We start from the raw sequence: 25,942 nt of genomic DNA, 5'->3' as shown, positions 1-25,942 counted from the left end.
AACAGACATAAAAATACATATACATAATCAGTGACAAATTTAAAGGTTTTTACATTTTATTTAGGTATTGCAAAATTTCTACTCTTAAAATTAAAAATAAAGGCTTATTTCCTCCAAATTTACATTTATGAATACTAAATTTAGCTAACAAAAGCAGCAGATTAATTAATATTCCTTATGGTAAGAATTGTCATAAGAGAAAAAAACAAATAATACATTTTTAAAGCACAGTTGAAAGCTGGGCATGATATGAGCCTTAATAAAACAAACTGAATGAGGACAACTCCAAAATAAATGATACAATGTTTCATCATGTAGATCACAAAATGTACACAATGTATCAATACCACAATTAAATCTGTTCACAAGAAAATAATTATATGGGTAATATTTATAAATAAGTTTAAGCGAGATTTCTTTGATTTCCCTGCTATTATCACTGTAACTAGCTACACCCAACGCTGACCACTTCCTGTGTGTGTGACGCTCAGAAGCGCGTGCGTCGTGACGCCGGATGGGCGGGGCCTCTGACGTCAGCGCGTGATATCGTTCCGCGGGCGGGAGTTCGGCGCGGCCTTTCCCTCGCGACAGCGGCTGATGAGCAGAAGAAGCAGCAGCGGCGCTCCGCGGGAACTGCTCGTCTTCGGTTTTAGGCGTGGACGCGACTCTGACTCGACCCCTCCGACCCCCGTCTCCCGTCAGGATGGAGCTGATCACAATCCTCGAGAAAACCGTGTCTCCAGGTCAGTTCCGCGCGGGATCCACATCGCTTTAGCGGGCGGCTAGTGCCGCGCAGGCCCCGCGACGCGCCTCGCACGCTGCGCGAACAGCTGTACAAACATATAAACAGCGTTTAACGCTTCAGACTGTCGACGCGAGCCGCCAACGCGCGCATCAGGCGTCAAAGCGGCGTCGCGTTCGAAAGCGAGCGTTTGCCGGCCCGCGCGGCGACAAGTCCCTGACGCGCACAGATAATGTAATTATGCGCCTGTTTCTGATCACATACAGCATAAAGACGTCTCCAGGCGCCCGCGCGTGTTCCCGGCGCGTGTGGGTCATCAGCGCGAGCTGCACAAGTTATTAGCAGGTTAGCATGCTAGTCAGGAAGTGGCTAGGCGTTAGCATGGCTAGCGCTCAGTCATCCCCTGCGATCTGCTTCAGAAAGTTTCAGAGTTCAGGGCTGCGCTCAGATACGGGGCTGTGTTTGGCTCCGTGACGCGCGAGGCTGCGGGCGCGTTTGGCGGGAGTCGGTCACTCGTCAGAAATGTTGTTTGATTCACGGCTGTGATTGATTTCAGATCGGAATGAGCTGGAGGCGGCGCAGAAGTTTCTGGAGCAGGCGGCCATCGAGAACCTGGTGAGCGAACCACCCCACACTCCTCTGACCTCTTGACCTCTGACCCCACACTCTCTGCACAGACTCTGAGGGTGCTCTGGTGTATAAGGGTTGTAGCAGCAGGGTGTTCGGGGTTAAAGCGGTATTGTTGCAGGTTTGCTCTCTGTCAGTGTAGTCGTCACAGACACAGATCTGTTGATTCTGAGAGCGCTCAGAGCTCAGATCGCAGGAGGTTCTGTTCAGCAGGAATCATCTCATCAGTGCTGCTGTAGAGAGGAGCAGCAGCCTGCGCAGGACTGCGTCTTCAAGCACTGGGGGGCTGACTCTGAAGCCACTGTTTAATGTAAATTAAACTGTAATTACCAGAAATTGGTGTGTTTCATAGGCTTACACACATTATTATACTGTGATTTTAAACTAGAAGTGTATTCAGACTTTAAACAATGATAGAAGTTATGAATGAAAGAGTTTGGTTTGTAAGTATATATATTTATTTAATTATTATTATTATTATTATTATTATTGAAAATGTTTAGAATATTATAAAATATGAATAAACAAAATTGATCGGCATTAATCTAAAATCCCCAATCAAATTCAAATAGACATGATGGATACAATCAAAAAGACATCGAGGCTAACTCTGATAGAGTGATGTATCTTAATAATTAGCTATTTACAGTGCAACGTCTGCATATTAATCATGTTACAGTGCTTGCTGTAATTATAATAATGGATATAGCTCTGATGTGCATCCCGGGTGATAACATATGAAATGCAGGATATTAAAAAAAATAAAACTTTAAAAGTTGCAGTGTAGACGGAAACATTGCGGAAGTGCTTGGACAGTAAAGTCTTTACATCGTATTGTGGGTCAAAAACCCTTGCTACATGTACTGTGTTATACTTCACTTAGACCAAGTCGTTACACGAAGTCACTGTGGATAAAAGCATCTGCAAAATGATAAAATATGAATTTATTCGAGAGCTACTACAGGGCAGACTCGGTTTGTTGTGCAGCGTAGAGGACTTTATTGATGATAACTGGTTCTGGAGGCGGCCCGGTAACGTCCGTTGCTACGGAGCAAAAGGCACTCCATTTATAATCACTAAAGTTATTCATCTTAGTTCATCACAATCTCACAAAGTTACGTTATAATCAGTGAAGTTCTCTACGCTGCACAATGAGTCTTGCTACACTTTGTTATAATGAGATGATTTGTGTTGAACCAACGGCTGAACGAAATCTGATCATTTGAGCAGTGAGTGGATTCTAGTATAAAGACCTCTGATTGGCTGTTGAGTTCAAGATAACCAGCAGATATGTCTGTGATTGGCTACATTTCTCAACGCTGCAAAAACGTGTTGAACTAGAAACCGATCTGGAGCACAACCCATAGTGCACTGGGTAGTTTGCCAGTCTGCAGTGATGTGCCAGTAATACAGTAATACAGCTTGAGGGTGCTGCTGCTGTGTCAGTCTGCTTCGACCTCGCCGTCCTTCACGCCGCTGGACGAGGCTCTGCCGGCTGCGCTGTGACACATTTGAATGCTAGCCAGGCGCTTTCACTCCTCCTGCATGCTGCACCTACTTCTAGTGTTGCGGAGGTGATCGCAGCAGCTCGATTAAATCTGTCTTGTTTCCAGCCGACGTTCCTGGTGGAGCTGTCCAAGGTGTTGGCTAACCCCGGGAACACGCAGGTGGCTCGAGTCGCCGCCGGGCTGCAGGTCAAGAACTCGCTGACCTCCAAGGACCCGGACGTGAAGACGCAGCACCAGCAGAGATGGCTGGCCATCGACGCCAGCGCCCGCCGGGAGATCAAGAACTACGTGAGTGTGTGGGCTCGCCTCGAGCGCCCAGGTCTGTGTGTGCTGTGACCGGGTTCATCCAGCAGGTGACATGCGCGGAGAACGCTGACCTCAGATCAGAGCCCGTGATTAAGATCTAAAACAAGTCCATGCTGTAAATCTGGGTTTCTGTCAGCTAGTTAATAAACACTTAATCATTAGATATTAGCTGCATCACAGTTGGTAAATATGCCAATGCTAATGTTTCAGTATAATGTAACTGCTTATAGTAAAACATAGGGCTGGGTTTGACACATTCACGATTCGATTCTCATTCACAAGCTTTCTATTCAATTCAATATCGATGATTTTGGATGTATATCAGGTACAGTACATGCCAAATTTTCTTAAGGAAAAAAATCTCTCAACTAATGCTGTAAAATATACATGAGTCACAGCGAAGTTTTTAAAATAAAGTTACAATTACATAATATTTCTACTTCAATTCATATTTTTTTAAATATAAAAATTTAAATGGTGGCTGTCAAAAAATAAATAATGGATTTATTCAAACTAAACATAAGAACAGTAAACATAATGAATATGTTATATAGTGCATATATTTAGCAAATATCCCTCTCTACAGTTTATTTTTCTGTCTGACTGATGAGCCTATGGTCACAGAATATGTTTGTTTCTGAAGTAAATGTGACGTTGTTTAGAAGAGGTTATATTGACGTCTGTGCAGCTGAAGCACTGATCGAGCGATTACATGAGACAGGATACAGATTCCCTTCGGATGTGTAGTGGTGTTTATTTAGTGCTGGTATTAATGTGGAGGAGATGATCAGTTCACGTGCGCGTCTGTTGATCCACGCGCTACAGCGATCAGTCACTCCTGGGGCTGGGTGATGTATCCAATATTAGAGATAATATCGGAATCATTTTGACGACGATATAAATTTGAAAATATGGTGAATATTGAATATTTTGAATTAAAGCATACTTTCCCAAAAGAATGCGGCGAACAGCCAAAAATGGAGACGGCATGTTATTGTGGACTGCTCTACACACCTCTACTCTGTGAGCGTTCTTGAGTGCGGTTGCCAGATATCAAGAGCTCAAATCACCCAATCAATTATTATATATATATATATAAAATAATGTAAGTGCATTTTTCTTATTTTACAAATGATCTGCCAATAGGGTACAAAAAATATGGCAGCAGCTGTTCACACTAAGTGGAATTAACATACTTTCTTAGCCATAGATCCTGTTTACAGTAGGCTAAGTGCAAATAGCTCTAGATGCTATTCACACTTGGTGAAAATCGTGATGTATTCTATTTACCATGTAGCAGTTCTTTGCGTGTAAATAATAATTAGATGCTATTTATTCTTTATTCTTGTACATTAACAAGATGCAATATAACAGATTGTAAATGACTATATTACAATTATAAAAACTTGTAGCATCATTAAACACTCGTTAGGCACTTTACGTGTGAGGGCGGAGCTACACTTACTAACCGACACCGCGAATAATCTTGTTTTCCATTTGCATTAAGATTATTTTTATTACCACACTGGCAGATAATTTTACACAAGTAAATGCACTTAATTTAGATCCCCCCTGGAAACGAGACTAAATATCGTATATCATTTTCTTATGTAGAAAATCCATCTTGATTTAAGATTTTTTTTTTTTTTTTTTTTTTTTTTTTTTGTACTTGAAATAAAAAAAGAAAATGCTTGGTAAGGAAAGGGACAGAAAGAGACTCTGGGTTTACTGAAGAAAGCCTGCTCCAGACCAGGTTAGGTTCACAGAGTAAGTTACCACGGTTCCTGACTCTGAGTTTCAGAAACGGGCTTGATTTACCCTGCTGTCTCGGGTTTGACACACCTCCCGTTCTGAAACCCAGAGTGTCCCTCATTTCAGGGTTTACACACTCTGAGTTTCACTTAACCTCCTATCTGAAATGGCCCTTGTTCTATCCAAGATGTTTTTGTTGTTTTTTTAATGGGGAGAAAATCATGTTTTTTTTATTATTTAAAAGCAAATGCAAACATATCGAGATATATATTGAATATCGTAAAAAAAAAAAAATTACAATATGGAGATATTATTTTTTTTATATATACATCACCCAGCCCTAGTCACTCCACATTAAACCATGCCAAAACAGCATTTATTATTTGAATACTGCAGTAAATGGACATAAACTGAAACCTGAGACTGTTTCATATTAAAAGCACAGTGCTTATTGTGATGTATTGGATGGGAAGTGCCCTTCAGCGTTCTGTCCATTAACTGAAAACAGGCTCGACTAATCGATTTTTGGGATTTAAGAATCAATATCGTTTGGTAAAATAGAGAACCGATTAATATCGAGATACTGATATTTTTTACCCAGCGCTAGTGAAACAAGAATGCAGTGTTTCATCTGGAGTCCTTCACAGAGACTGGCAAAATCAGCTGCTTTGTTTTAATCAAACGATTATCCGGATCCAAAATAAGTTCTTCTTTACATAATGTGTGTGTTCGGTGTGTATTTCTGTATATATAAATACACATACATGTATAAATTTACACTGAATGTAAGATTTGTATTTGACTAAGGATTCCTCTACAGAGTGATTATCAGAGCGTGCAGCTGAATAAAGTACAGCCAGTAGTTCAAGTTGAAGAACTGGGTGGTCTGTCCGTCTCTGTCGTAACTCTAGAAGGGTCATTATTCAGATAAGCAGCAGACAGTCATGTTTCCAGCAGCGGGGTGTGTGGTGATGAGCTGTCGTCTGTGCAGGTGCTGCAGACTCTGGGCACAGAGACCTATCGGCCCAGCTCGGCCTCTCAGTGTGTGGCTGGCATCGCCTGCGCCGAGATCCCCGTCAACCAGTGGCCCGAGCTCATCCCTCAGCTGGTGGCCAACGTGACGGACCCCAGCAGCACAGAGCACATGAAGGAGTCCACGCTGGAGGCCATCGGCTACATCTGCCAGGACATCGTGAGTCCCGTCCAGCACACACTCACTGCCCCGTGTTTCCTAGCATCTGTCTGATTGACCTTGTGAACGCTTTGACAGGACCCCGAGCACCTCCAGGACAACGCCAACCAGATCCTGACGGCCATCATCCAGGGCATGAGGAAGGAGGAGCCCAGCAACAACGTCAAGCTCGCCGCCACCAACGCGCTCCTCAACTCGCTGGAGTTCACCAAAGCCAACTTTGATAAAGAGGTACTGCCTCAGGGTCACAGGGCCTGTGCGGCTCCGCTCTTAAATCTCATGCTCTCTCTCTCTCTCTCTGCAGACGGAGAGACACTTCATCATGCAGGTGGTGTGTGAGGCCACGCAGTGTCCGGACACCAGGGTGCGTCTCTTTCACACACACACAGGTCTGTCAGATGCTGCTGATCTCTGCTGCAGCAGACTCTTACGAGTGTGTGGTTGTGTCCTGCTGTAGGTGAGAGTGGCTGCGTTACAGAACCTGGTGAAGATCATGTCCTTGTATTACCAGTACATGGAGACCTACATGGGCCCGGCGCTGTTTGCTGTAAGTTTCCCTCCTGACCAGCTTGATCTGAGAGTCCCAGAGCTCACTCCTGAAACTGAGATGACGGGTGCTCAGGGTGCTGTGTTCAAATCCCCTTTGTGTTGGACCCAAATATTAGGCCACAGATTCATTATCCAGATATTTTACAGGGATAGTTCACCCAAAAATGAAAACTGTCACTTACTTATCCTCAAATCCAATACAGATCACAATAGAGGCCATGAAGAGTGACATCGATGAAGTGGCCTTACAGGGAATCGAGTTCTGGTCCAACGTCTGCGACGAGGAGATGGATCTGGCCATTGAAGCCACTGAGGTGAAGCACGATGCCATCTCCAGTCTGCTGCTCCGCACGAGCTGTCCTTCCTGACCGCTGTTGATGTTGTCTGTCCTCAGGCCTCTGAACAGGGCCGTCCTCCAGAGCACACCAGCAAGTTTTACGCTAAAGGAGCTCTGCAGTACCTGGTGCCCATCCTGACACAGACGCTCACCAAACAGGTAAAGCTGGTCTCTCAGCGCTAGTGTTGGGCGGGTTCTGAAGCTCGTTTCCAGCCATACATCGTGTGTGTGTGTGTGTGCAGAAACTCCCCTCTGAGATGATGAGCTCACTGAAGCAGAGTGAAGTGATCACGAGCTTCTCATGCTGAGGAGCAAGACCTAGATTCTCTCTCATTCACAAACCACAGAAACTAGTGGAGTTCTTCAGAGAGCGTGACTCTGCAGAAGTTATTAATGAGTGACAAATCAAAACTATGACAGCCTGCAGGCGTACACAGAGACCGCAGATCAAGTTGAAACTGGCCTTTTAGGTGCAACAAGCAGCTCAGTGACAGTATTCTCAATATATCACATCCATGATATAGAGCTTCATTGCTAATAGAAAATGGCTTCTACATATGTGCAACTTTTATTAAATCCATGAACTGACTTGTATTTAAAGTACCTCTCGAAGGCTACGTTCAGAAAGGACAAAGTTGATTGTTTTATTCATAACAGTGAACAGCACAAACCACAGGGGATCTGATCTTTAGGTTCTGATTTGGGCCGTATGTGGTTAGCTGTTTGAGACTTGAGGAGTGTGTATGAAGTGAAGGTGTGCTGTGTGCAGGATGAGAACGACGACGATGACGACTGGAACCCGTGTAAGGCTGCGGGCGTGTGTCTGATGCTCCTGGCCACGTGCTGCGAGGACGACGTGGTGCCGCACGTGCTGCCCTTCATCAAAGAGCACATCAAGCACCCGGACTGGCGCTACCGCGACGCCTCCGTCATGGCCTTCGGCTCCATCCTGGAGGGCCCCGAGCTCAGCCAGCTCAAGCCGCTGGTCATCCAGGTAAGGGCCGGCGCTGGGCTCAGTGAGGGACGTGACTGTGTGAGGTCTGTGTGTGACGTGAGTGTCGCTGCAGGCCATGCCCACCCTCATCGAGCTGATGAAGGACCCCAGCGTGGTGGTGAGGGACACCACGGCCTGGACGCTGGGACGCATCTGTGATCTGCTGCCCGAGGCCGCCATCAATGAGGTGTATCTGGCCCCTCTCCTGCAGTGCCTGATCGAGGGCCTCGGGGCCGAACCCCGCGTGGCCTCCAACGTCTGCTGGGTATGACACCACCTTTCACAGCGCTCTGAGTCTGCTGACACATCACTGCTTTCATGAAGAGAAGCGTGCCTGATGGGTGTTTAGTGATCTGTTGGAGTAGTTGAACCCGGATGGCACTGAATATAATGCATCTTTAACTGTTAAGTACTTCAGTATCAGTACAGAATACATGATTCGGTGTAGTTAAACTGGTGACTTGCCTCAGCCATGCACACAATCAAATGCTCAGTTTTCAATGCGAGTGCGTAGTCGTCAAACACTTGATGTAGTGTGTGTTGAGCCCTCGGACTCGTAGCACGGTCTGATGCGGTGATACCAGACTCACAGATGCTGTTTGCAGGCTTTCTCCAGTTTGGCTGAAGCGGCGTACGAGGCCACAGACGCTGCTGACGATGAGGAAGAGCCCAGCACATACTGCTTATCCTCCTCCTTTGAGCTCATAGTCCAGAAGCTGCTGGAGACCACTGACAGGTACACCATGATGGGAGTCAGACAGCTGCCAACCTAAAGGGATAGCTCACCCAAAAATAAGTCATGTCACTAATTACTCGCCCTCATGTCGTTTCAAACCCGTAACACCTTCATTCATCTTCAGAACACACATTAAGATATTTTTGATGAAATCTGAGAGCTCTCTGATCCTTCATAGACAGCAATGTAATCAGTGCATTTTTTTCGAGGGTGGGGGGGTGCGGGCTTAAACATAATCTGCATAAACAGCGCTGTTTACTATTAGGGGAAAGCGTGCATATGCATTGTGATACTCTCCAGTTGTTCAGTAAATCTCTATACGTGCATGCTTTCACACGGAGCAGCATTTACTACACAGAGCCGCTGTTCACTGACCAGCTGCACAAGATATGATCGTGGTTTAGCGCAGCAGCTCTGTGTAATAAATGCTGCTGCACGTGTAGAGATTTACCACTGATAACACAACCGGCTTTACTGACCAGATGCACATTAATATCGTGCTGATATTTATTGTGCATCCCTAGTCCTTGCTACGTTTCTGGTCCTGGGAATATTGCAGCTGTGTTGCTGAGGGTCAGCGAGCTCTCCGATTTCAAAAATATCTTAATTTGTGTTCTGAAGATGAACGAAGGTCTTACAGGTTTGGAACGACACTTATGGATTTTTTGCACTTAGACAATTTTTATTTTTGGCTGAACTATCCCTTTAAAATAAGATGAAATCATCAAAATCTCTAGATTAAAAAGGAATGATCTGCCAGTGTGTACCCTGTTCTAGTCTGAGATGACAGCAGAAGGCCAGGGCGGGTGAAGGTGAGGTGTGATGCTCCTGCAGTGCGCTGACTCTCTCTTCTTCACTGTTAGGCCGGACGGGCATCAGAATAACCTGCGGAGTGCAGCGTATGAGGCTCTGATGGAGATCGTGAAGAACAGCGCCAAGGACTGCTACCCCGCGGTGCAGAAGACCACGCTGGTCATCATGGAGCGACTGCAGCAGGTCCTGCAGATGGAGGTGAACAGATGGTGCTCGCGCTTCATGTTGGGAATGATGTTCAGTGGGGCTGGGTGCTGATGTGCGTTTAACCTAGGGCTGTGTGATTAATCGAAATGAAATTGAATTGGCCATTAGACAGAAGCAGATAGTCATGCGTATCTTTGAGTGAAGCACGCTTCTGTGATCCGCAGTAAATCTAAAAAATTTCAAACACTCAACTGATGTTACGAACTGAGTTTGTAATTAAAACGTGTTATTAAAGGATCATGAAACCCCTTGTTTCAGCACTGGTTAGTTCTCACCACAGCTCTAAAAAAATGCTGAAAAAGTGGGCGTGGTGCGGAGCGGAGGAGGTGGAGACAGACAACACACACAGCTTCGTGTTCAGACAGTTTCACATCCAGTTAAAAACACAAATGAATGCCCAGTCAGTTGTACTCCGCATCGAAAACGTGTGTGTATATATATATATATATAATGAATGTGCTGTTGCACCTCTGCGAACGTTAGGCTTATCCTGTGGCGTTTATATAAGTTTTTTTTGACGGGTTTGTGTCACAGAGCTGTAAAAACTGTTACACTCACTAAGTGAATGAATCGCATTTGTGCCGAACTCTTATTACAAAGCAAAAACAAACTCTCTTCTTTGAACCATGAACGTTTTTTCAGTTAATGTGTGTGATGTCATCTCACAGTCTGAAACTTCTGTCATAGCAAATCAACACATGCTGTTGTCAATAATTAATCGACGCGTCTTCTCATAGGATAAGAACACGCAGTCTCAAGAATAATTTAATAGACACCGAGGCATCATCGATGTACTATAGTCCCTTGCATGTCACAAATTGTGACGTCAACACAATGTAGATTTTAAACCCGGAAGATGAAAATAGCACAAAAATGCTTAATTAACCAGTTTTCTCCGACAGTTAAAATTATCAGATGCTAACGTTGTCTTCTGTGATGTGCAACACAAACACCTCAGCTAAAATCTCAGAAAAAGCAGTCTGGGGTTTCCTGACCTTTTAAATGTGGTATTTTCAGATGAAGCAGCATTTACTACACAGAGCCGTGGTTCACTGACAAGCTACGCAAACAGCTTTCATAATCGTAGAACCATTTCTTCAATTTCACAATTGTGCGATTACAGCGGTCTGTGATTATGAACGTGATATTGTGTAGATTGTCAGTGAACTACGGCTGTGTGTAGTAAACGCTGCTCCATCTGAAAGCAGGTGATGATGATTTACTGCTGATGACAGAACCGGCTTTACTGACAAGATACACATGACATCACTTTCCATTAATCCTGCAGCCCTAATTTCAACAACGGACTGAACTGAAAATCATAATTGACTATTTTAAATGTGTAGTCATTGTTTCATATGAAAAAAAAGCAAAGCTTATCTAATTCTTATCTAAATTATCTAATGCTGTTTAGTGAAGTTATTCCTGCATCCACTGAAAACTGCTTAGACTAAAAGATAAATTCTTTGAATTCAGTCCATACTGGCTCATCATAATGAGAATGGATTAAAATGGAGAAATGATTGATGAGCAGCCCTGTGGTTCAGGCTCAGACTCTTGTCTCTTTCTGAAGGAACTGAGCCGTGTGTGAGGGTGAGGCTTGTTTTGTTGGCTGTAATTGAACTCTTCTGTCTCTTGTTCAGTCTCACATCCAGAGCACCTCAGACAGGATCCAGTTCAACGACCTGCAGTCCCTGCTGTGTGCCACCCTACAGGTGTGTGTGTGTGTGAGAGAGAGAGAATGTGTGTGTGTGTGTGTGCGCTCGCTCATCTGTGTCCCCTCCTTCAGAACGTGCTGAGGAAGGTGCAGCACCAGGACGCTCTGCAGATCTCAGACGTGGTGATGGCGTCTCTGCTGCGCATGTTTCAGAGCACCGCTGGCTCCGGAGGCGTTCAGGAGGACGCTCTGATGGCCGTCAGCACTCTGGTGGAAGGTGAGGGGCTGCAAACATTCGAGCGGTGGACAGCGTTAGCTAGCTGTCAGTCAGAGAGTCGAGCTGAACAGAGCTTTCTGCTACACACGAGAGTTGTTAGGGGCCAGTGGGAAACTCTGTTCTCATCTAAACCAGGGCTGGGCGATAAATCCATGACGATAATTATCACAGTATCATTTTAAAATGATACGAGGAGTTGGATAAATGTTGAAAAATGTTAATGTGCCAAAAGCAGAACAGACCATTTATCCGCTCGGAACAAAGTTCAGACGCGAGCGCTAAGCAGCGCTGTGAGATCCACTGGGTTCATACAACGTTCTTGAAGTACTTGAATTTTGGGAATTGAAGTCCTGGAAAACCCTTGAAAACAAACATTTCTGAGAAGGTACTTGGAAAGTACTGGAATTTTTAAAATAAGTGGTGTTGTTTTTTTCTCTATAAAACCATCTTTTTAAGCAAAATTAAAGATGTAGCACATCTGATATAAATACAGAGTCGTCTCGCTGGGCTTTTAGCAGTGCACGAGATTTCGTGATATTACTCCTTGAGGTGAAAAGTGGTCTCGTGATATCAGTACAAAGTTGTGTTTGTGGTAAAATTTTTGATGGTCCTTGCATTATATTGTTCTGTCTTTTATTGCATGTGCTGTTCGTTTGGGGTTCGTTTGGTAATGCGTATAAAGTCTAATGTGTTTTGTGATGCACTGTTATCATTTACAAGCGTGGAGCACACCTCCATCTCAGCTGCTCCAGACACAAACTCTTCCTCTGCATGTGCTGTGAGTTTGTGTTGCTTAACGTTCATCAGGGAAAACACTGTGTTATCTCACTAGATTTGTAATGTAAATCATTTATAAACATATGCAAACACAGGAGAATACATCAGCATATTTCTAAGTATGCGATTTGTGGGTCCTCGCGATTTCAAAATAAAAGTTCAAACCCTCGCTCTGAGTTTGCATGTGGCCAAATATTTAAATTACATGGATTTAAACGTCCTTGAATCACGCTGTAAAGTGAAGCGCCGTCAGGCCGTTGGCTCCCTCTGCAGGTATTTGTTATAATACATAATATACTTAAACTGGTTATGTTCATATTGTTTAGGCATATTGTTACATAATGTAGGTCTGTTTTATCAGGGTTGTTCTTTAAAACCATGCAGTTACTTGGTTTTGATACTTTATTTAAATCTGAAAAAAATTCCAGGTTAAAGTTAAACTGCGGTCCTAGCGTGTGTGTGTGTGTGTGTGTGTGTGTGCGGCAGAACTGAAGTGACGCTGTGCGAAATGCGGCTTGTGCGCATGCTTCAGGTGTGAGTCACACAGCAAGACGAGACGCCAAAGAGTTGTTTTCTGGAACTTATTGCACTTAACTCTTTTTAACGTCAAGCAATTCTCTGCTATATGCGTCGAACTAAAACTTTGACCTTTTGCAATGTTTTGATTTAAGTAGCCTATTATTAAAATGATTCAGATATCGCACACTCTTGCGATATGCTTATTGCTATATTTACATTTGTGATATTTCAATAATTTTGATATATCGTGCAGCCCTACTAGGTGTCAGCGGAGTCATTGTGTTATGGGGCTTTTCCCTTTGAGTAAGATTTTGCAAGTTTCAAACATTAGAATTGTGTGTGTAATTCTGTTCTGCACACTGAAGCATTAATATTGGTGTAAAATCTCAATTGTAATTGGTATGAAATGCCTCAGTTACGTGATAATGCATAAAGGTATATAAAAACAAGACTCTTCTAAGAAGGTAGTAGAGCGAGTGCTTCTGTGTCCCGCTGCATTCAGTGCTCTCACCATCACTCTGTTACAGCTGCACCAGACTAACAGATGTGTTCAGGGTGTAATGTTAGGAGGAATTAAGAATCTGGGAGTTGACGAGCATCTTTCAGTGTCTCAACAGTATTTCTTAAACAATTTCCTGAATGACTGAAATCAGCTTTTTCCCCTCTACCTTCCCTCTCCAGTTTTGGGCAGTGACTTCTTGAAATACATGGAAGCCTTCAAGCCCTTCCTGGTTATCGGACTGAAGAATTACGCGGAGTATCAGGTAATGCTGGGGTTAAGCTGGCGTCTGTTGATGATTGTTCCTCCTGCTGCTCTGAGCTCAGGCAGCTCAGGATTTTACATCATCAGAGAGAATCAGAGTCTACTTCACCCGGTGTGTGCCGACCCAGCGGTCACATGTGGCCACACTGGACATTGCGTGACTCTACAGCTCATAAACTTCTCTAAAAACAAGTGACAGTGTGGCTTGTTTGTGAATTAAACCTTGAGTGTAATTACCCTGTAGTGAATTAGAGTGTGTGCTCTCAGCGGCTGTCAGACATGTTCAGTGTGTGTGTGTGTGTGTGCAGGTGTGTCTGGCTGCGGTGGGGCTGGTGTGTGATCTGTGTCGAGCGCTGATGGCCAACATCCTGCCTCACTGTGATGAAATCATGCAGCTGCTGCTGGAGAACCTGGGCGTAAGTCTCCGTCTTGTGTGTGTGTGTGTGCTGCTCGTTCAAATGGTTTGATTCACAAGCTGTCCTGGCCAGTCTTTTGTAACTATTAAGGCTATTGCACACTGAGTCCGAAGTTTTTGTATGTGTTTTTTCATATTCATTATCATAAAAATTTGTCCCACACACAAACCTTGCACACGGAGTCCGATGCGTATTAATAAATCCACTGCGAAAAATTTGCACAACAGCACTTAATGGAGTCTTCAAGCAGTGAGGGTGATTTTGTTGTCCTCTCGCGTCTTAAACCGAGAAACAGGAAGGAAATATTGGGTCCGTTCAATCCTGAGACATAGAGAGGACGGAGAGTTTCCCTCCTTAAGGAGCAGCAGGATTATCCCCAGCGGTTCAAAGTTCACTTCAGGACCGCTCCGTTTATACTAGGACCACATATTAAAAAGAAGTGCTTGCTGCGGACGCCAAAAACACAGACAATCAAATGTGATTGACACAACGTCAGGTTGTATTTATTTTTCAACATGCAAAAATTTGGGACTGCGTGTGCAATGGCCTTTAGTCTTGGTTGAGTTACGACGGGTCAGATTTTACTGTGACAGTAGTGTGGGTTAAAAGGATGAGACAAAACAACAGAAGTGGATTAAATCAGAGTGGTGTATTTAGTCTTCACAATGAACTCGAAACAACACAGAGGTTAGTTCTTTTAATCATATTTGTGTGTAGTATAATAATCTGTGGCACTATAGCACCACTACGCATGGGCCGGTCTGAGATTCTGACCGTATGATAACCTTAAGCAAAAATATCACAGTATTGTTGTTACAGCTCTGAAATGTTGTTTTTAAATGACTGGGTAAAAAAAAAAAAAACTTTTTCCCACTGGACACAATATATTTTGTTTTTGAGAAACATGCAGAATATTAGAAACAGAAGAATTAGTTTATTTTTTTCTTTTTGTTTCCTGAAAAGAAAAAAATAAATACTGACATCTTTATTTAACCTAAATCTGTAATTACAGTTATTTAATTTTAGTTATATAATTCATATACATATCATTTAGTAATATAATAATAATCATACACATAATTTGATTTAATAATAACCCAGTTTGAAGCAAAAACAGAATGTTCCGACAAGCTTTGTGAAATTATACCATGTAAACTTTTCATAAGACAGTCAGCTCCCTCAGAAACACATTCATATAAACCCCCAAATCAATACTGAGGATTTTCTTCCAGTAGTTTGTGTATCATGAACAGTGAGTGATCTGCCTGCTGCAGTATTTTTCTCTGTGCGTCCGTCTTCAGCGTCTCTGGTCTGTGTTAATGGGTGTTAACAGACTTCATATTTTATCATAAATTACATTTTGGAAAATGATTGCATTGCAACACAGTTCGTTTAAGTCCAGAACAGAGAGTTGCAATAAGACACAAAAACGGCCAGCTGCTGATCGCGTAAAGGCCAAAGTGTACTTCGGCTGTCCACGCACCTTCAGCATTACATTATTTTTGTCATCAAGAGTACACCATGAGTACTCCAGGACAGGCATCAAGAGTACTGCGCATGTGTCGAGCTCATCCGTCCGCGCTCATCTGTGGTTGAGTATACTTTTGAAAGCTGTGTGCGAGACGGAAAGGAGCGCTGAATGTGTAGTGTACCTCCTTAAGTTTGGTCATCCTATACACCTGTGACTGACCGCTCGCTCGCACCAGCAGGAGGAGGAGGGGTCAGTGTTACTCTCTGAGGGATTCCTGCTCTTTCAGTCTCTGAGGAGACATGGAGAACAGCGCATACTGCAGGAATGGTATAATGGAAAATATTAGTCGTTCTTAAGCCCTGTAGTTGATCAGTTTCCTTTCATCTTTCTCTCTCTTAAACAAATGTGTGCAGTTTTTTGCTGTTGTTAGGTTGTTTATTTTTCTGAAGCCCTGTAGTTGGTCAGTTTCCTTTCATCTTTCTCGCTCTGTAAATGCAGCAGTGCACCTGTATCCAGATTTTTTTTTTTTTTTTTTAAGTTATATAATTTTCTGAATGCATGTGTTTGCAGAACGAGAATGTGCACCGGTCTGTGAAGCCCCAGATCCTGTCTGTGTTTGGGGATATTGCTCTTGCCATTGGTGGTGAATTCAAGAAGTACCTGGACATCGTGCTGGACACTCTGCAGCAGGCCTCGCAGGCACAGGTGGACAAGGTAAGCAGCACTGCCCCCACACCTCTGTTCCCCAGACGGCCCGTCATAAACTCTCTCTGACTGCAGAGACCTGCACCTTGTGTTCAGTGGGTGTGAAAATGACTAGTTCTAGATTTAGACAGTTCTAGAGGATTGTGTGTGCGGTTATAATTGTTGTAATGGCCAAGTCAGTGTCACTGATTACATAATTGGGTTGATTCTTGTGACACACAAAAAATGGACCTATCTAAACTTGATTGTGAATGTTTTAGATATATTTCAGTTTAGTAAATGTTCTTGTTGTTGGGTATAACCTATGAAGCATGTAAAGGGTTCTTCACACTGTTTTATAAAGAATATCTCTTTGGGTTTGAGACTTCAGTCTTTGTAACTTTACAGATCTTCTTTATTCACCAAGAGCTTGTAACACTCCAAAGTGTAAGGAAAACTTGAAATCACATCATATGAGCCCTTTAATAAATGTAAAATAATTTGAATATAAATACTAATTTATAACATCCAGCATCACAATGAACGGTTTAGCACAACTAAATAGAGATTACTGACATCGCCTCATGCTCAAGTTCACGCCAGCTCTTACAATACAAATAAAATGGAAAGATAAAAAATGAATAGTTTCCATGGATCTAGTCTTTGCATCAGTGTGTTTGATATTTGAATCAGGTCTCCTCTGTTGGAATGGAGTTGGCTAGATGGCACTGTCACAGAAAATAGGCTGGTAGTAATGCGGTGCTAGAACTGCAGTCTCTGGTGTTGCAGGAACATTGGGTTGATTTGTTCAGACCCATGTTACCCTGCAGTCACACACACACACACACACAGCTGTAAATGTTATTTATAGATCATTCATTATAAAAATCTTTAACTGATATACTAATTTATTGCTAATTGCTTAGATCAGAGGTCTCAAACTCAATTCCTGGAGGGCCACAGATCTGCAGAGATCACCACCACACAACAGCCTGGAAGTGTCTACAAAACATCATGAAACCAACCACTCAGTGTAATGTATTTAGTCTGAGTGGACAGTGAGTTTGAGCACAGGTGCGGTCAGTAAAGTGCTCGCGTGCTGCATGCGTTAACTTCCACTACACCCTTCAGTGTAATAAAGAAGCATCACGATCAGCACGAGGACAAGCGCTGTGAGTGACAGGTCAGAGGTCACGCTCTGCATCTCTACTGCACGCTCTACTTCTCGTGAGGGCCGCTCTCTTCGTGGCTCCAGATGTCTGCAGGGCGGTTCTGCTCATGCCTGTCCTGGAGCGATTCTGGGCCTGTATTCACAAAACATCCTCAGGCTAAAAGTAGCCCATAACGCTCTGATTCAGGAGAAAATCTTAAAAATAATGGGCGTCAGTCCTACATTTTTGCTCTAAGGGTGTTTCACAAAGCGTTTTGGCTCTTAAACTATCTCCTAAATCTGTGAAAGGTTAGGAGCAGTGAAGAGGAGTGCTAAGCCACAAACTATCCCAAGATAACTGTTGCTGCCTCGGAACATAAACATTTTAGAAACACTTGATGATGACGAGCAAACTTTGAAACAGGTATCACCTTTGGTTTTTATTTTCATTAACATCATTAACAGCTGTTCTTGAGTCCAGGTTGGTTTTCTGTACGCTTGCATTCATCACTGACAACCCCAATCATTCAACTAAAATATTTAAAATATTTTTATACACTAATATTCACAAAATGTTTACGAGAAGCACACAATTAGCTGAACATATACTAGTTTAATTAGTGACACTTTTTTTGTGCTCTACAATATTTCTACTCTGAGCTGAAGACTTCCCTCTAGTCCTCAGTACCAGTTTGTCTCAGCAGCTTTGTGAACATGTTTTAAGAGAAAACTCTGTTTAGGAGAACTGTCAGTGGTGAGATCAGATGTTTTGTGAATACGGGCCTGACGTCTCTTCCAGGACTCTTTAGTGAGACCGTGCTGGACAGCTTTGAGACGCTCTGGTCCGGCTCACGTGCTCTGCGGTCAGACAGTAGTTTCTTGGTTTGTTTCTCAGGTTCCCTGCATGCAGAGAGATGAGGTTCATTGTGTGTGCTGCAGGAGTCTGTTCGTTACAGATACTTGACCCATTGCAGCTGTGAGCAGACACGGCTGAACAGAGCCTTTACCTTGTATCTGCCGTAGAGTCTCAACATGTTTTTTAAAAGTTAACCTTCATTAATAATGTCTTTCTCAGGGTTTTTCCTGGGTCAAAATTGGTCTTCGGTGGTGGCTGACCGACATGGTCATCCACACACAGCAAAGAGTACCCTATACCCACATGATCCGCAAGCCCAATACTGACAATAAATGTGACATTTAAAATAAATACAAAGAAACAGTTAGATTTTTTTCTAATCCTATTTATTCATGAAAAACGATCACTGTCAGGCTAGATAGTAAAAGAAAGCGATTACAGCTTATTTTACATGTAAACATCATCGATACCAAAGTATATTTGAAATGTCAAAGGTATCACAATTTATATATTTACAAATTATGCAATTACCAGACACAGATATTACCTGTCACTCTCACTGTCATCCTTTCTTGCCCTCTTTGCAAAAAAAAAGCTGTGATTTTTTCCACGACTGGCTTTCATAGTTTTGAAAGAAAAAATCCTTTTTTGATAGACCTGATAATTATTTTAGTGTAATCATATCAATTAAAAAGTAGCATTAAAAACATAGCGTTAAAAGGTGTAATAGTGTAATTTTGTGCCATATAAAATATAATAAAATTAGCAGCTAGCTAGCAACAGCTTGCTTTGTGCTTTGATCTAGTTTCATCTCACTCCAGTCTAACTTTAAACTAAATGATTTTATAGGTAATTTACTACACATTGTCATAGCTCTATACATACTGTGGATTATTAAGGCTAAATTTTACTAAACACCTCTTGCTAAATGGGGTAAGCACACTTACTTTCTCATTTCAGATGTGTGTTCTTCTAAGAAGTAATGATTTGTTATACACCGATTCAGACACTGAGGGGCAGACCGATTGCTTTAACCATTCATTATAATGAATCGGCTCAAAGGAGTCATTAGGTCGCGAATCGGATTTAGCGGACGTGTTGTTTGGGAATCCTGGCTGTTAGGACATCGCGAAAGATTTGTCAACACACACACAAACACACACACACAAAAACAAAAAAAAAACACTTCATAACTGGATAGATTTTTTTTATTTTTTTTTTTGCGTTTATTTAAAGTTATGTCAGCTGCATGTGCGGAATGCTTGTCACAAGTTGTAAGAGAAGATAAGGCAACTTTTTTTGACTGCATTTCACACCCAGCGGTAATTCAGCAAAAATATTCTCCGAATGCAGCACGTGAAACATGGATTCGGTCTCCCGACCTTTAGGATCAGTTGATTTTGATGCGAGGGAGAGAGCAAAGACAGAACTGAAGACGGAGAGTGCGCGCGCGGGGGAGGGGCGCTGTACTCGTTCTCTCGTCTGTAGCCTGCTTCTCACAAAACACAATTACACATCAAATAAGGCTTCTGCGGGACAAAAAATCGTTTTGGCAGCCGCCAAAAGATTTTCAATGTAGGAAAAACCCTGTTTCTAAACCTGCGGCTCTCTTGTGTGAGACACGAGTGTAACTGTGATAGATGTCCCTCTAGAAAATGCCATAAATATGTGTTCTGTGTGAACAGCTTGGTGTCAGTTTTGATGTAAACAGCATCATCTCCTCATCGATGTTCTGTTTCTGCAGTATTTTGAATGAACAGCGCTGCTGCTTATGGCTTCAGCTGGATAGACTAACAAAAGCATTAAAATACAAAACACCTTCATCTTCATCATCTCTTGTGCCTCTGATAAAGCTGTCTGACGCACACCGAACATTATAATGCAGTGTTTTTGCTTTCAGAGGTGGATTTTTATTTTAAATTCTAAAATCTTGATGTTGCCACAGATGTGTTGTGCTTGTGATGTTGAAATTGTGATTATGGAAGTGGATTCACAGGTGTTCTGGAATGCTGGAGTTGGTTGTTTTTAGGCCTCTGAAAGTTAAGCCAGGCTTCTGTGTGTTGCAGACAGACTATGATATGGTGGACTATCTGAACGAGCTGCGCGAGGGCTGTCTGGAGGCCTACACTGGGATCATCCAGGGCTTGAAGGGAGACCAGGAGAACGTGCACCGTAAGTTCAGCTCGTCCCGGGACGTCTCATGCAGACGAGCGTTACATGGATTCATGTTAAAGCGTGTGTTTCCTCCTGCAGCCGATGTCATGCTGGTGCAGCCTCGTGTTGAGTTCATCCTGTCGTTCATTCACCACATCGCTGAGGACGAAGACCGATCCGACGGAGTGGTGGCCAATGCTGTCGGACTCATAGGGTGAGAACTTCACTGAACCATGTTTTTCTTCTGGTCCAGCTGTGCCAGCGCTCAAGATTGAGACCCGCCCTGCCAAACAAGTTATTTGTTGTTTTTAACCCATGTAAACACCTTATTAATTACAATATTTACATTTGACACCAGCGTTTTAAATACCAATGCAGCTTCACAGTTCTCCATTCCAGTTTTACTACCACAGCAAAAACTACTAGTCTAGCCAAGTATAGAGTTCAAACCTTAACTTGTAAACCGTCAGTTATAAAATGAATACAACAGGACAGAAGATATGTGATTATTTGAAGTGTTTGAGGTGTTACCGATAGGATTTCTTTCTTCAGTATTGAAATAATTGTAATAAATTTAGATAAGATTGTATATCTGTATATGAAAGAGATATCCAGCCAATGATTAAAACGAACAAAAAAAAAAAAAAAAATTTCTGACGGACTGATATGACACAAACACTGTTAACCATACATTTGTACATTCTCTAACATGCATATTTTGGAGACACAGTTCATTTAAAAGTCTCTGGTGTGTAAAAATAGCACATACCATTGTGTCCTGTATTTTACAGTAATAAGTTATAGGAGCATTAAATGGTTAATGAAGAAACTTCATTCTAATGCTCATTATATTATGCTAAAGATTAACTACGTATACGCTAATGGCAATGTTTATTTCAATCCAACATTCAAATTAAAATATGGAATAATATTCATAACAGAAGCTCTAAATATTCAGAATGTAATTGAAACTGAGCTGCTTGAACTTGATCAGGGTGTTTTGTTAGTGATGCGTTTCCTCTTCTTGAGGTCACCACTGCTTTTAAGAAGAGGTTGCCAGGTGTTCACAACAAAACCCACCCAATCCCATTCCGAGGGGGTCCCCCTTTAAAAACCACGTTGTGGGGATAAAATACATGTTTTGGTGGGGTTCCCCGGTAAGATTTGCATTCCAGGGGCTAAATGTCATGTTATTGTGGAGTTTTTCAACCTGTGGATATGAAAAACAACCTGCGGCAACGGTGTTAAAGCAGCACTGGAAGAGGTACTCGGTACCACCTGTACTTAAAAAAGACCTGGTACTGTAACATTTTCATTTTTTAGTACTGACTAAAATACCGGGTCTTTTGACAACACTAGTTCCAAGCTGCTGCTGTTGGCCAGTCTCTCCAGTGTTATCAGTGTTTAACCTGCTGGGACATTATGGTTCAAAGTTGAACTTGGTGACCAGAGGACGAGTCTCAGCGTGTCTCTAAAGATCGTGTCTGGCTGTTTTTCTGCTCTCGTGTGGACAAGTCCTTGGGTTTAGAAGCACTACACTTTCCATATGTGGGTTGATTCTTTTTAAAACGGCAGCTTGGCTTCTGTTGTTCTGTGACATAGCTAGTCAAGTTGACCCTTTTTCTCCCCCCCTCCCCCCAAAGTGACCTGTGTACAACCTTTGGCAAAGATGTGATGAAGCTGGTGGAGGTTCGACCTCAGATCAACGAGCTGCTGTCTGAAGGACGGAGGTCCAAGACCAGCAAGACCAAGACCTTAGCCACATGGGCCACGAAGGAGCTCCGCAAGCTGAAGAGCCAGGCTTGGTATGTGACGCACCTCACCTTAGAGGTCACATCTGACCCCAAAGAATTGTTTCACAAGAACCCCAACTAACTATTAACACCATAACAAAAAAACAGATCTTTACATTATTCAATTAAACTGACAGTCAACATTAAAATATACTGTCTTTGTTTCTACATTAATTTGAAGATTGAATGTGGGATTATTGCAATATAAAAGTGTTTTTGAGAACTTGAATGTTATGTGGGATTAATCATGATTAATTTCAGAAGAGAAAAAAGTGACAAATAGTATTTTTTTTTTAATCGGTTGACCCCACTAGTTAAAACTTTATCGCTGCAACCAGTCCTGGTGTGAACAGGCCTTTATTTTGGTTGAGAAGTGTCCTGTACGTGGTTTTGTGAAGCTCATCTAACATTGTACCTGAATTGAAGGCCTTCGTCTGCCACAAACCGTTAACACGAGTGTCTCTTCAGCCGTGTTCTCCATTGTGTTCTTTTGGTTTGTTTTCAGATTACCGGCCGTGGAAATTCTACCAAGAATAATGGAAATCAAACCCACTGAGGTTTCTTCTGTCTTTTACACATAGACGTCAAAGCAGAAGTGACGTGTGCGCTGAGATGAGTGTCTGAGAATGAGTGAGAACGAGTGAGAGAGAGACATCACACCACATTCAGAGTTCAATTCCAGCAGCTGCCAGCAGAAAACCTCAGCGGCCCACGACCTTCACCCTCTTCCCCATGTGACTCTGACCCCCCAATAAACTATTCCTGAAGACCCACATTCTCTCTTTGGAAAGCTAGTGCATCATATTAGTACACGTTTGCCAGCCTGTCTGCATTTAGCTCAAGCAAGGACCGTTGTGCATCTGCAGAATTCATCTTTGGGCTCGTGTAAGACTGCAGATGTTCCCTATTTCACAATCCATTCACAGAAGACACAAACCCAGAAGGAAGTGATGCTGCTGGAGTTTCTAATGGCGTGACTGGAGTGTGAGTGTGTGAATGAACGGAGGGGGTCGCTGTCTCCACACCCCCCTCTTACTATTTCAACCAATAATAAATAAACATGATAAATATCTTGTTTGCAGATTCAGTGAGATGCACTTATGTAAACATAGGAGAGCGGCTAGTGGTCAGGGATGGGCAGCACTCGGGCGATCCAGCGGCGAGCGTTCATCCTGCTTTCTCAGTCAATTGCTGCGCTATATTTTTCCCCCTTTTAAAAAAAAAAAGAAAAAAAGAATTAAAAATAAATGGTTGTTATTAGTATGCTAGTATGGCTGGAGCTTTCTCCTGCCCTGGAGAGGGAAGACCGTTGCCTCTCGAGGGGAAAGTTCTAGCAGAGCGATCCATGTTCTAGGGTGCAGGAATTAGACACTTCCACTTCCTCCTTTATTCTGCTTCATTTGTTTTGCAGGAAAATGAGTGCCAAATCCATGCGGATACCAATGGACTTGAGCATAATGTGTGTGAAGACGTGAAATAAACATGTCAACGATGTCACAATCTGATTTGCATTGATGTGCTTTGGTTGTATTTTTTTTTTTTTTCTTCTTGCGGCACTTAATTGGAGTCATTCACCAAGCTTTTAAAAAGAATGAACAGAATCAGACGTTTGTATGAGGTTATATTTTTCCATTGATATGAGAATAAAATCAAATTGAACCTTTCCGGTTGTACTTCTGATGCATTTCCTGTGTAATGCAAGCCGCCGTCGACTCCTTTATTTCCTAACTTCACCGGATCAAATGATCTTGATGTGTTGAAGAAATGGCCTTCTGACAGTGCTGTGGGTGGCCTTGCTGGGTGTCTCTTCCCCTCTCTCCACATGTGTGTGGGTCATGTTGATGTTCAACATTGTTCTGAAATGTTCTTCATTAAGTTACTGAACTAATGAGGGCGTGACGGGAAGCTTTCCAAAAGCAAGTCGATGCTGCAGGAGCTGTTAGCCCACAACTGAAGAATCTGCCTTGACTAGAACCATTGTGGTTTATAAAATCAGTGATGATTCTACTGTGTTTTATCAAGTAGTAAGATTAAAGGCACACAGTTGTTGCATGACTGGTATTCAATAAAAGAACCTGATGTGAAACAGTGGTGCCGTGTACTTGTTGATGGACTTCATATTTGCAATGTTTGCATAGTACAGATTGTAAACTCAAGCCACTTGATGCTTTTATAAGTCGTTTTAAAGTCAATAAATGAGCGACTTAAACGTTTGGTGTTTCATGCTGATGTTTTCTGCGTTCTTTGCCTGCTGGCTGTTTAATTGAAATGTGGAACCATGGACTTGATGAGCACCATTACTACCTTAAACATTAGGGAACACTTTGTACAATATTCTCATTTGGTTTAATAATAATTTAAAAATCTGTTAAGAAATTATAGCAGAGTAAACATGTAGAAAGACTTTAAAGTTAATTCAGGTAAGTTGATGGGCTGTGATGACAGATAGAGTTGCTGTGAGGCTGTAAATATGTGGCTTTCAGGGTATTTTATCACTATACAAGGATATATATCAGCCACTGATACTCTGACACAAGGTGTTCCTCAAGGTCCTTGATTCATTTCTCATCATTTTCATGTACAAGTAGTAGAATTGATGTAGGGTTTCAAAATCAGACCCATACATCCTGACAAATGAAAATAAAACACAAAAGAGTGCAGGTTTGCATTTTACCAAAACCTGGTAAAATATTCCAGTCTAAAATGTAGTGTTAGGTTAACAACGATAGTGTTCAATTTCATAGCATACACATGTGGAGCATATATTCATTATGTTATGATTTGATAGAGATTTTTGAGAAGATTTATGGCTGACTGTTGTGTCATCCCTGCAAAGAGGCTGTTGCGCACATATTAGACTGCAGAACATGGTGTCAGAAGTATAAAATAATCTGCAACAAGCTCGTAAGCTGTACAGTTAGTTTAGTTTTGAATTCATTTCATTGTCAGCGAGAGGAGTTAACGGCAAACTGCACAAGTATGAATCAATTTCAAGTTTCTCCGCTGGAAAAATGCATGTTCAAAGCGGATGATTGGCTAACATGGATAAAACGTTGAGAAGTATTTTGGATTGCATCTGGTTTGAAAATACAGCCAGACGAAAATCAAGTGAATGTCCTGAATTACACGATTGGTGAGGAGGCTGAAGACCTGAATACCGTAAGCCCAAGAGGTGGCCATGCTTCTAGTGGAGTGTGCTCTGGTCCCCCTGGAGGCCGCACTCCCTGGGATTCATATTCAAGATTTATATTCATCACATACACGATTATATAAAGAATATATAACCAGCAGTGAAATGTGAGTCAGGTCCGCTCCATGGACAGTGCAATTATTACAACACAGAGGAAAATATACATAAATATAGGTGTGAACGAATGAAATAAAAGTAAACAAAAATATAAGAATAAAATATAATAAAAAAGTATACTGTAGAATTAAATATAGAATAGAAAATAAAATGTGCATGAAAGTATATTGTAGTCTTAAATATTAAGATACACAGTAGCCATCAAGGTTTTCAGGATCTGCAGGATTTCATATGCCAAAGAGATGACTTCTACAAGCTGGATGGAGTCCTTGATTATTTTAACAGCTCTGCTTTTGCAGCGTTTGAGGTAGATGTCCTGCAGAGAGGGGAGAGAAGACCACAATAATATACAATC

The 25,942-nt window shown here is 42.3% G+C and overlaps 1 protein-coding gene and 1 non-coding gene across 2 annotated transcripts; both read left to right on the top strand.

Annotated features, from left to right (window-relative positions):
- The first annotated feature begins 237 nt into the window (after window positions 1–237).
- Window positions 238–24,366, top strand: kpnb1 (karyopherin (importin) beta 1). Its single transcript, XM_042745525.1, has 22 exons — window positions 238–743; window positions 1,299–1,357; window positions 2,983–3,165; window positions 5,927–6,127; window positions 6,206–6,358; window positions 6,432–6,491; window positions 6,585–6,674; window positions 6,880–6,990; window positions 7,071–7,172; window positions 7,783–8,007; window positions 8,081–8,272; window positions 8,613–8,743; window positions 9,607–9,754; window positions 11,407–11,478; window positions 11,553–11,697; window positions 13,675–13,757; window positions 14,065–14,172; window positions 16,214–16,357; window positions 20,400–20,505; window positions 20,587–20,701; window positions 22,131–22,292; window positions 22,786–24,366. Coding segments are annotated over exons 1-22 (2,631 nt in total). The 5' UTR covers window positions 238–703; the 3' UTR covers window positions 22,787–24,366.
- Window positions 13,786–13,927, top strand: LOC122140897. Its single transcript, XR_006157438.1, has one exon. It is a non-coding gene; the product is annotated as a small nucleolar RNA SNORA79 (small nucleolar RNA).
- Window positions 24,367–25,942: the final 1,576 nt, after the last annotated feature.

Source organism: Cyprinus carpio, chromosome B19, assembly GCF_018340385.1.
Source record: "Cyprinus carpio isolate SPL01 chromosome B19, ASM1834038v1, whole genome shotgun sequence".
NCBI lineage: Eukaryota > Metazoa > Chordata > Actinopteri > Cypriniformes > Cyprinidae > Cyprinus > Cyprinus carpio.
Note: the sequence above shows the minus strand (reverse complement) of the source record. Positions and strands in the feature narration are given on the sequence as shown.

Bases quoted from the DNA above. Each gene is read 5' to 3' on its own strand.
- kpnb1 (XM_042745525.1), top strand. From the start codon at position 704: ATGGAGCTGATCACAATCCTCGAGAAAACCGTGTCTCCAG. The intron at 6,128-6,205 runs GTGAGTCCCGTC...ACGCTTTGACAG, and splicing joins GCTACATCTGCCAGGACATC to GACCCCGAGCACCTCCAGGA. The intron at 7,173-7,782 runs GTAAAGCTGGTC...TGCTGTGTGCAG, and splicing joins CACAGACGCTCACCAAACAG to GATGAGAACGACGACGATGA.